Source organism: Copadichromis virginalis, linkage group LG7, assembly GCF_057382275.1.
Source record: "Copadichromis virginalis isolate Kocher_CV1m ecotype Utaka linkage group LG7, C_Virginalis_male_GT1.1, whole genome shotgun sequence".
Lineage (NCBI taxonomy): Eukaryota > Metazoa > Chordata > Actinopteri > Cichliformes > Cichlidae > Copadichromis > Copadichromis virginalis.
The window spans coordinates 40,604,906-40,616,928 of NC_140624.1; the positions used below are offsets into that span (position 1 = coordinate 40,604,906).

At 40.7% G+C, this 12,023-nt stretch overlaps 1 protein-coding gene across 1 annotated transcript; it reads left to right on the forward strand.

The window, feature by feature from the left end:
- The first annotated feature begins 335 nt into the window (after window positions 1–335).
- On the forward strand, window positions 336–10,195 carry dusp4 (dual specificity phosphatase 4). Its single transcript, XM_085463367.1, has 4 exons — window positions 336–852; window positions 2,120–2,247; window positions 3,972–4,191; window positions 7,593–10,195. Exons 1-4 carry the CDS (start codon window positions 483–485, stop codon window positions 7,979–7,981), a joined length of 1,107 nt encoding a protein of 368 aa, XP_085319493.1. The 5' UTR covers window positions 336–482; the 3' UTR covers window positions 7,982–10,195.
- Window positions 10,196–12,023: the final 1,828 nt, after the last annotated feature.

Below are 12,023 nucleotides of genomic sequence, written 5' to 3' on the forward strand. Positions count from 1 at the left end.
AGCCAAGCTCTCCTGCGCTTAATCTTCGGTCCCATGGCCTCTCGTTTCATTGATGTGTGTGTGTGTGTGTGTTTTTTTTATGAATGAACGGTAGAGGAGGAAAGGGCACGGGAAACTGGACGCGTTGCGATAGGCTGCTGGTTGGTTGACGTCACCTCCGCCGTGACGCGATGCACCCATTCATAAAAACGGGAAAAAAGAGAAAGAGTCCTGTGGAGAAAATACTCGGAGAGGCAGAGAGGAGAAAGAGACAGAAGTGACCGGACTGAGCTTAAGAAGTAGTGCGGTTACAACGATGATGATGATGATCATGACGGTGTTGATGCGCAGATAGAGGAGAAGCGCAAGGGGAATCCACCGCAGGATCCGTGCGCCTTCTCCGGGTTCCGAGGGGTCCGGTGATCGTGAGGGGGCTTAGAAAGAGCGAGAGAGGAGATTTAACGACCGTGAAGCACAGCCTAACAGCCCGAAACGACGTGCCAATGGAGGAGCTATACGAGATGGACTGCACGGTGCTGAAGCGGCTCCTGAAGGAGGACAGTGCCAAGTGCCTGCTGCTGGACTGCCGCTCTTTCCTCGCGTTCAGCGCGGGGCACATACGGGGCGCCGTCAACGCCCGCTGCAACACCATCGTCCGCCGCAGGGCGAGGGGCTCCGTGCTGAGCCTGGACCAGATCCTGGCCGGGGACGAGGAGGTCCGAGTCCGCCTGCGTTCCGGGATGTACTCCGCCGCAGTGCTGTACGACGAGAGGACGCCGGACTCGGAAACGGTGAAGGAGGACAGCACCTTGACGCTGGTGCTCCACGCGCTGTGCAGGGACGCCTCCGACACGCGCATATATCTGCTCAAAGGTAAATTATGTCGTTTACTCTTTAATCCTAGCCTGTGATGTGTAGCAGCGCCAGTTACATCAAAAAGTTTAATGACTGACATTAATTATTTCAATTAGAGCAGTAAATGTAATGTAACTGATGAATGGCTGGGTATAATTATAATAACTGATACATGTGTAAGCAGTAGGCATTATGCTTAGCAATAAATTATATATTTTTTAACAATTAATTTTTAAAAAACAGTAAAATAAGATAAGAATTGGAATATATGTACTGACATCCATTAATAATAATAATGACCACATTTTAATGAATTGCTATTTTCCAGTGGCTAACCTACAATCCTCTCTAGGCCACCAGATATTTTATTTTTCACCAGTTCTTAGAGATATTGGATATTTAAAAATTTTATGTGTGTAACTATTTGTTATTCAATAAACTAGAAATATCCTGCTCAGTGTGTTCTCCCTTCAAATGCACTGGTGTTTTTTTTTTTAAACAACACACACTCTCACTCACTCATTCACATCTACACACATTCACACACAGACCAATGGCTGTGAGCTGAGTGAATGAGGTAATGCTGATGCGTAGAAGCCACATCAAACCGGAGGGACTTACAGGACACACACATAATCTTTTTACACAGAGTCCGCTTCGGGTAAATCACCCACAGGAAGCAGCGAAATATTAAAATCAGCAGTTGATTTACACACCCTATATATAGACTGCTGAAAAATCTCGAGGCTGTTGCAAGCTGTGGCGTATTCCTTTTTTCACTCTTTCTTTTTTTGTGCATCCTCTTGATGCTGATGCCTCGAATAACATAAATGTATGCTTGCAGATTGTAAATCTGACACATTTCAGTTGATCTGATTTGATCCTTGAGGTGCAGAGAGCAACATACTGCCTACAGATATATGAAAAAAACAAAACTTATGAAACTGTTTTCAAATCCACAGCAAGCAGACACAGGACAGCCCGTCAGGGGTTTAATAGACTTTGCGTCAAGCTACCTGAATGCAGACTAGAAATCCTGTTGTAGATTGTGCTGCGATGTGAATGCAGGCTTCTTTTGTCCTCATATGTGCATCTGTGGTGTGTGAGAAGTAAACAACCCCCCACCCCCACCCCTAAAAAAGGAAGCTGGTATTTCTGTAATATTTTCCCGTGGTACTCATTCTTGCATGTTTTGCGTGCTATTTTGCACCACTTATTAATGTCCTACAGCAAAGCACTGCATATGTGATTGTGACATGTATTTTGTTGTTTTTGTGTGTTATAGGGGGATATGACAAATTTTTCACAGAGTATCCAGAGTTTTGTTTAAAGGCCAAGTCCTTACCGTCCCTCACCAGCCAGTCGAGCATCGACTCTGCCTGCTCGTCGTGTGGAACGCCGCACAATGACCAGGTAAAATGCAACGCGACACAGAAAAAGTGTTAAACGCACCTCACCTTTAAAATAACATCTGCCTGTAATAACATGATTAACATCCGCCAGTGTCAGACTGATGGAAGTCCTCTCTGTGCTGCAAGTAGTGTGCATGTTAATGTGTTTCAGCATTCAGTTTATAAAAACATGCAAAAGAAAACGTCCTTTTTTATGTATCACACTGACACAGAGCACCCTGACAGTTATTTGCTTTGCTCAGGGGCAAGTCAGCTGCCATTCTGACTGCCAGAAAACAACACAAGAGAAAATAATAATTATGAACACATTTAAATAACAAGAAGATATTCAATTTATAAGTCTTTTGGTGCATAATAACACGCTGGCCTGGATGTCATAGATGGGCATTGATTCACCTCTGTAGCACTTCCTGTGACCTGGTTGGCCTTGTTTTGCTGGTTAGTAAGCTGTTGTTCGAGTCTGCAGAGTTTACGCAATGCTCACAGTCACATGTGGTCAGGGTTTAATTCCCCTGGAACCCACGAGGGGAGCGGCACAGACAAGCCAGCCTCTGTGTGTTTTATAAGAAAAACGTCTGATTGTCTCTGCTCAACCATCAGATGCATTTTTAATTCAAGAAATGCTTCCACTTCCTGCACGAGCAGCAGCGGCAGTATAGATTTAGCGGGCTGCTCGCCACCACCACAAACATCCCCCTCCTCACATTACACCTCTTAGCAGTATCGATCATTTCCTGACGCTGTGTCACTACCGAGTTCGTCAGCAGCACTGACACAAACAGCCGCAGCTCTTGTCAATAAGCGCCGGTATAGACTGCTGATCAGCTGACCTTTCAGATCCAGTAAAAGGGGAAACGGCACGTCAGCTCTTACTTTAACATGTCCTCTGAGATGTGGCTGAGCAGTGACATAATCTGGCTCTAAACTGGGAATATACGTGTTATTAAATGTGCGATATGCGTGCATGTAACTTGCACCAGTGCAGTGTCAATCACAGCGAAATTGCCTGTTTTCCTTGAACGATTTTTTCGTGTGCTTACAGAATCACATTCTGTGAAAATGCTGTCGCGGAGGATGTTTTTCCCCAGTAGAGCTTCTGAAAGAAGGTTTTCCATATGCTGATACAATAAAGACGCACAGATATTCACGCTGAAAACGGTGGTTTTGTGCTCATAATTATAAGCCAGTCGATGAGACGCTCAGCTCCAACAGTAAACTCTGTCTCCAGATGTGAAAATATAAATCAGCTGAAGAGAGAAAGTGACAAACTAAATGGCCCATATCAAATGAGTTTCGCATTATTCACACAGATATTAAGCTGAGAAGCATGGCTAATGTGATTAACAAAATATTTAAGGGCGGTCACGCTTATACTGAAGTCATCTGGTATCTGGCCTCTGCGACTTACCGAGACAATGAATTCTTTGTCTTGCCATGCACACTGGCTTTCACCTAAGGACAATTCTTCAGTGTAGCTCCACATGCTGCTCGGGTCAGGAAATGTTCCTACAAGCTGCCTCATAACAGTAAATCTTTGCCTTTACTGCTGATTATTAAAATATAATAATAAATGATGGCCCTATCCAGGGTGTACCCCGCTTCTCGCCCTAGAACAGCTGGGATAGGCTCCAGCACCCTCCTGCGACCCTGAATTGAATAAGCGGAAGAAAACGCATGGATGGATGGATAATAAATGATCAGCTTGCCGTTGTCCTTTTTTCCCAGGGTGGCCCGGTTGAGATCCTCCCCTTCCTTTACCTTGGCAGCGCCCTTCACGCCTCGAAGAAGGAGGTTTTGGATAGTATAGGGATCTCTGCCTTGCTGAACGTGTCAGCTGACTGTCCCAACCACTTCGAGGGGGCTTACCAGTACAAATGTATCCCTGTGGAGGACAACCACAAGGAAGAAATCAGCTCCTGGTTCCTGGAGGCTATCGAGTTCATAGGTCAGTGTGTAAGTGTGTCGTATGCATGAGAAGAGTTTTGTTTATTTTGGGTGAATATTTTGAGTTTTTGCAGTGTTTGCTGATACACGTTAAAGATTTGTTCTCATTATTGATTAATGCACTTATTATTTTTCTGATAATGTGTCTAAAGCTATAGGAAAAGACTAATAGAACATCAGAATAGTTGCAGGTCAACATATTACATGTCTACTTTAAGTAGACTGAGCTGGCATTTTTAACCAGTATGCCTCCTCCATCGAGCAGCGTGGGTTGGACTGCGATGTTCCTTCTTTCTTTGTGGATTCAGTAGTTTCGAGTATCCGGAAAATGGTGGCTTTTCACTGTTCATGCTGATGCAGTTCTCCTTTCCTCTTTATCTAAAACATCACTTCTTGTCTAGAGTTTGAGAATTTTTTCCCATAAAGGAGCTTTTATTTGTTCAGAGACCTGTCATGGAAAAGCTTTTAAGCTCCAGCGATGATGATGATGATGATGATGACAATTCAGACATTTATTCATGGGACTCTGTCACCAATTGTTATTTCCAGGTTAATCGTATACATCTCAGCAGACACTGCAGAAGCACTGAGAGATAAGACAGATTATTTGGAATGATGAAATATTACCATCAGTAATTTCTCTGCGCCATAATCTTATTTTGTGTGTGTGTGTGTGTGTGTGTGTGTGTGTGTGTTCTAGGCGAGTCTAAGCTTTGCTTTTCCTTGGAATATCCATGCTGTGCATAAGGCACGGTGTGTGTGATTTCTGTGTTGTGAGCGTGTGTTTGTGTAGGTGCTGGTATGCGTCATAGTTAGATGCTGTGGGACCAGAGTCGAGTCTGACTCATCCAGTGTTACTGAGTGAACAGGCACTGTGGTGGAGTTACCTGAAGTCTGTCTGTGTGTGAATAACTGAGGGAGAAAAATTACAGATATTTGATGTGAGAGATCAGGAAGCTGGTTGTTAGCAATCAGGCAATCTATGCATTTAAAGAAAGGCCAGTAAACATCTGATGTTGTGTAATTCTGCTCATGTGCCCAAGAGGTTGTGGAGTGAGAACTCAGGACAACACATTACATAAATTCACTCTGTTTTCTTCTCATACCGTGCATCTGACTTCCTGGAGGTAGCCATACACATTATACAAGAATTAACACGATGTCCCACTATTCACACTAACTGAGGCTTTAGGGGAGAGGAGAAACTGTAAATGCTTGGCTTAAATTGTTACCTAAATCTGGTTATTCTCCTTAATGGAGTAATGGCATGCATCTAAACATACTTCAAGAAGTAGAAGCAGAAATAGGTTGGGGGAGGAAGTGTGAAAGAAAGGCTGATGACTCAAATTTTGCACTTGTGCGTGTCAGTAAAATGTGATTCGCTGCTTTCTCACTTTGAGGTTAGTTATCGGTTTGACTGTGCAGCGAGGAGAAGGCGTTAAAGTGTGGAGGACAGGAAATGAAAACAGGCAAAGCCTCACTGTACATCTGCTGTGTTTAAAAATACTTGGTGGCTGTAAACAAACTGTAGATTCATGTGACACTTTGTTCACAGTGTATGTACTAAGTGATGATTGGTGACTGATAGTTATTTCATTTTCTTCATTATAAATCATGAATAAAATATTTTTTTCTAATCAGTTGATAATAATTCAGCTTACAAAAAAGCACAACATGTCATAATTTCCTCTTCTGTCTTGTTTAAAACCAAAATATATTGTTTTTACAGTAATGAGAGAGAGAAAAAAATGTGTATTTGAGAATTGGAGACCTTTTGATTTTTGCAATTTTTCTTTAAAAAATTATTAAAATATCAAATTGTTGCTGATAAACTGTTGAAAGTGCTAATTCTATTCAGAAGGAACTAGTGACATTTCATTTATTTTTAATGTAAAATTAGATTTACATTATCTCATTGCTAACCAGTCACCTAAATAATAGGATGGAAAGCTCACTCTTAAATAAAGTGCTACAGATTCCACAAACACTTACAACTTAAAATTATAAAAGTGTCATTACAACAGAAACAAGCAAGTTTAGCTATAGATAAAGACAGTGCTGTATTTGGTCATAACTTGGTAACTAACTTTTCCAGATAAATACAAAATTACTATAGAAAATCATGGTTACATTAGTGACAATGTAAGTATTATGTTACATCAAACATGGCATAATGTTAATATGTTATAAAATGTAAATGTAGCTTATTTAAAACTACGTTATTTGACTCTTGAATGCTAATTGGGGCCAGTAAACTAAATATAAAGATGGAAAGCTCAAACTTAAATTAACTACAACAAATTACACAAGCTTAGTGCTCAGAGAAAAATAAAAACAGAACAATCTAGGTATTTGAATTTATAGCAATCCCCCAAAACAAAATAAAACAAAACAAAATAAAAAGTGTGCTACTAAGCTAGCTTGGTGATAGCATGCTAGCATGTGCAGATTACAAAATATTGAAAACATTGTTAACATTTAGTTAGTTTTCCTAAATACCAATTCAATAAAAACAAATCAAACATGACCTCATGCTTACACTAAAAAAGGGTTCAGAGACTGATGCTTCATCTTAGGGTACATGCTTGTTAATTATTTAGGCCTGTATAAACTTACCCAGCAAACATGCCTGAAACTCTGGCATCATATCCCCGGTCAAAACTGACAATGGTAAGACTGTGAAAACTAATTTGTAGAGGAACAGATGTTGACATTATCTCCATGTAGAATAGAGGTCTAAGCAATATTTCTTTACAAAGTGAGACATATTAATCATATTGTGACAATGAAGAAATTAAATTTTTTTTAAACAATGACTAATCTGGTTAGAACATGATATTGAATAGACAGCCGCATTTTTTTTTTTTTGTACAAAAAATACAATTTTTAAGCCACTTATGTTTCTGTCTAATTTCTGTCTTATTTGAGCATAGTTAAAGTGTCAGACTAATATAAACGTTGCCTCTTTGTCAGCATCACAAACCCAGGGCATTGGCTCGCTCACTAGAAAATAAAGTTGGACCAGAAAGCCTCAAGACAGTAAAAAAAATAATTGTTGAACACATACTTTATCTTAGTAGAAAGCTTACAAGAATATCCAGGGAATTGTCCTTGCCATTTGCAACTATTTTTCAACCATGAATAGATGTTGATAAAAGTCCACCGGCCAGTGATTAGTCAACATTGAACTGTTTGCTGGATGTTTCCAATTCATTCAGTACTTGTTGAGACATTTAACTGGGTCCATAACAGTCATTCTATGAAAACTATGGACATCTTCACAGATTCCATGGCAATCCCTCTCACAGTTGTCAAGAGATTTCAGTCTTTTATGTATTCACTTAAAAAATAATCTTTTATTTTTTACTGACCTTGCCGACCCGCTCTCCTCTGTCTTCTCAGATTCAGTACGGGACTCCAGTGGGCGAGTGCTGGTGCACTGTCAAGCAGGCATCTCCCGCTCTGCCACCATCTGCCTGGCCTACCTGATGAAGCGAAAGCGGGTACGTTTGGACGAAGCGTTCGAGTTTGTACGGCGGCGCCGCAGCATCATCTCCCCCAACTTCAGCTTCATGGGCCAACTGCTGCAGTTCGAGTCGCAGCTCCTCGCCACCTCGTGCGCCGCCGAAGCCGCCGCCACGGCAAGCCCGCTGCTCGGACCCAAGACCACGACAACCACCACCTCAACGGCAGCCACGCCCACCTCGCCGTTCATTTTCAACTTCCCAGTTTCTGTTGTGAACCCTGCTTACCTGCACCACAGCCCCATCACGACCTCCCCCGGCTGCTGATAGACAGACAATCCAAGCCTTCCCTCAATACAAAGCGAGCACAGACTGGGGCTGCCGCTGGTAGTATGCTTTAGAGCACGGAGGTGAGAAGCGTCATGGTGCCTGATTCAGAACTCAAAGACTGAAACACTTTTTACAGTTTAAAAACCAGCCAATGCTCCTTTCATGTCATTGACATTTATTTAAATCAACCAAAAATGAACTGGCTTTTGAGTTCAGATGGAGTGTTGGACTGATGTTTACTAAAGATACAAACTCTTCCTTGGAAAAGAAAAAAAACAAAACAATCACGCCGACAGAGGCACACTGACACACAACCCTGACACAGAGAGGCATGAACAGCAGCAAAACTGTCTTTCTCTCTCTTTTTCTGCCCCTCTCTCTACGTCTCTCCCACACACACACACATTCATGACTGCCAACTGAATAAGCTCAGTATGAAGACAGGGTCTGTTGCTATGGAGACGACAGGTCTTTAGGAGAGGAGATGGACACAGGAAGGAAGGAAGAATTTTAAGCACCCGCTCTTTCCCCCTTTGGGTGTCCCTCCTTCTGCCAGACAAAAGAGATAGATGAAAAAAACGAGGGGAGGAGACGGTGATAGAAAGCAGGAGCCTCTTCAGTGACAGGTGCTCTGCCGGCGTTCCGACCGGAGCTTCCTGTCTTTCATACGTCCTCTTCCTCTCCCTGTCTCTCCCCCTCCCCACACCTTCCTCTCCTTTCCTTTTCATCCTTTTATATTGCCCACTCCTTCCATCCTTCTCCTCTCTCATCTCGCCCTCTCCCGTCTGCCCCCACCCCCCTCATCCGCCCTTTATCTTAACACTGGAGAGGCTAAATAAATGTAATAAGATGCCAAATAAATGAATAGGCCAGGGTCTGTGTCAATAGACTGGGGAAACCCCTCTACTGGTGTCATACATACACGCTTTTTGGGACATTTTGTGGCAACATCTTCCAAATTTCCTGGAGTCTCCTTTTAGATCAGAGTGCAGATTTTAGAGCATAGTAGTTTTGGACGACAGACATTTAAAGGGCCATCGTGGTGGTTTTGTACTTTTTTAAACCATCATTTGTCATGAATTTTTTACTACTGATAATGTTCCAAAACATACACAAGACACTGGCTTCGAATCTTCTCAGTATTTTTTTTTATAGAGTACTGAAATAAAGCGAACACCGCCTCATATGAGGTATTTTGGGAAGCTGTCGTTTGTTTATATAACAGGCTAAAATGTGCATCATCACCAAATGGTCCTTTGAGATGTTTGTGCCTTGTTCACAAGGGTATCCTATGGATTTGCCAGTGGAGCATTGTTTTCTGTTCACTCTTACGCCGCAGCATCGAAAGAGCAAAACTGTCTCCGTTCATCATTTGCCAGACTCACACAAGCACACACACAAAAACACACAAGTAGATTTATATGTGCAAAAGATTTCCCAATCCACAAAAACACGCAAACATGTTTGATTGGACAACACAATGATGACAATGGGAGAAATGTTAAAGGTAGGACATTAAACCATGGGTGCTTTTTCCACTCACCATTGAAGATCATAAAAAGTAGAATCCAGGTTTTTAAAAAATTACTTATTCGTTTGATTTATTTATATATTTTATAATAAACATAAAATTTACCTCTTTTTTTAAAAAAATTTGAGCTTTATTATATCATAATTTGAGATAATATTTTATATTATGTTTGCTTCTGACCAGGCTGAGCTCTACACTGTGCCAGACAAGCAAAGGCAAAAAAAAAATCCAAATCCAACTACATTCACCAGAAGAAACCAAAAAAAAAAAGAAAATTTGGACTGTTTCAAAAGATTGTCGACACTTATCTCTGTAGCACTTTGAAATGATGCAATACTGTATTTGTAATCTTTGACTGATTTGCACGTCATGGCGATGCTCAACTGACTAGACTGTGAAGAGAGAGAAAGAGAGAGAGAAAGAAAACAGCCAATCAGTGAAAAATGCAATACTTTGTACACATCTGTGTAATCCATACACATCTGTCTGTCTGTACGCCTCTCTGTGTTAAGTGTCTCGTCTTGATTGTCTCTGGTCAGTGCTGTTCACTCATAATGGCAATATCAATCCTCATATATAAAGCAAAACAAATTTCCTTTGGTTTTATTGTGGAATAAATGATCTGTGCATTTATTTATTACTGAAGCTTCACTGTTGAATAAATAATGTTCTTAATTAAAGTTTTGTGGGTTTTTTAATGATGGGATTGACTACTATAATCTCCAATCTATTAAAGCATACAATTTGCCACTTAGCATTTGTAGCAGCTTATGGTGAAATTTATTATTGGTTTGTGTTTTATATTTTGTAGTTGGTTTTCATTTTTATTTCATTTTGACTTTGACTTGAAAACATGTCCATCAGAGCTTCATAAGGCAAATTGGGATTATAAATTCGACCAAATTAGCAATACTAAAACTGAAAACTAATTTAAAAAAAATTTAAAATAGAGGAAATATATAATTAGTTTTCCCCAAACTGTAGTTTTATAAATATTTTACATGGGTAAAATGCTTTTTCACATCTAGTTTTAGTTTTTAGTTTAGGTTAATTATAACAACCTTACTGTACTTGGCATTTTAGTGTGTTAATTCCCACCCAAAGGTTATACTCCAGAGGATGCAGGTTGAGAGATTATCTTAGTTAATTAGTGTTCAGAAAAGGCAGAAATTATAATGTAATCTAGGAATTAAGTGGACCGGAACAGGCTTGAGCAGAAAAGTTAAAACTTGATTAAAAATAATGGATAAAAAGTAGAAACAGGCATGTAAAAGCAAATTTACAGATGATTTTAAAAAATAGAAAAAAAGGAGCCGTCAAAATATTTTCATGTGTTTGACTGATCTCACATTTGAAGTCAACTTCTGCGTCCTGTCCCGACAGTGTTTAGCTCTGCGATTTCACCACGGCCCTTCACGCTTGTTCAGAGAGGAAACATCAGCAAATTTTGTGTGAAGGATCATTTCTGGTGACGAGAACACAGTTTTGCGATCAAAACGAGCAGTTTTCAGATGAGATTGTAAAGTCCGGCTGTGAACAGTCAAAGAGAATGATCTGAACTCTCATACTAAAAACACAGGAGTTTTTTAATGGCTTATTTTTAAGAGACTTGTTAGCCAAACAGGGAGGGAGAGAGACTTACACACAGAAAATGCCCTGAACAACATATTGACTCATTGGTGTGTTCATGGAGACAGAGCAGTCAGTTTCTTCAGCCTCGGCGTATTGAGACGGTGGGCAGTGGAAGACTTTGGAGGTGGGCTGCCCACCAAATCCGACGTTAGAGATGATCTTTTTCCACTGCCTGGATGGGCAAGACAGCTCATGTTGGTGCCAGGGGGCATATTGAGATTTCCACTAAGAGGTTGAAAGGTGCACAGGGAGATTACTTTGAACATGAGGAACGTTGGAGTCATTTTTGACAAGCATAATTCCTTTAGTACACATATCAAACGAATATGTAGGACTACTTTCCTGCATTTGTGGAATATCTCTAAAATTAGAAAACATCCTTTCTCAGAGTGATGCTAAAAAATCTAGTTCAAGCATTTATTACTTCTAGATTGGACTGGACTTTTATCAGGCTTACCTTTCAGTTAATCCGAAATGCTGCAGCGAGATTACTGACAGGCACTAGAAAGCGAGAGCATATTTCTCACATGCTGTCTTTTCTTCACTGTTAAATTCAAAATGAAATTGAAAATCCTTCTCCCTACATACAAGGTCTTGAATAACCAGGCTCCATCGTATCATTAAAGACCTCATGGTGCCATATCAGTACTTTCCCACAGCTGGCAAGCGCTTGCTCACAGGGGGTCGTCTGATTATTGGGGTTTTCTCTCTATTATTGCATAAAGCACCTCGACTTGTTGTTGTTATGTGGTGCTATATACATTTAACTGAATGCATAGCTGTTAAATCTAGTAGTAAGTCATTAGTGGACAAATGGTTGCCAGTGGTTACGGCTAAATGACCGAGAAGGTTCAGTGACACTGACTGATTAAGCTA

Excerpts from the sequence above, each read along its gene's own strand:
- dusp4 (XM_085463367.1), top strand. The coding sequence starts at position 483 with ATGGAGGAGCTATACGAGATGGACTGCACGGTGCTGAAGCGGCTCCTG. Across the intron at positions 853-2,119 it reads GCGCATATATCTGCTCAAAG|GGGGATATGACAAATTTTTC; the intron begins GTAAATTATGTC and ends TGTGTGTTATAG. Across the intron at positions 2,248-3,971 it reads GAACGCCGCACAATGACCAG|GGTGGCCCGGTTGAGATCCT; the intron begins GTAAAATGCAAC and ends CTTTTTTCCCAG.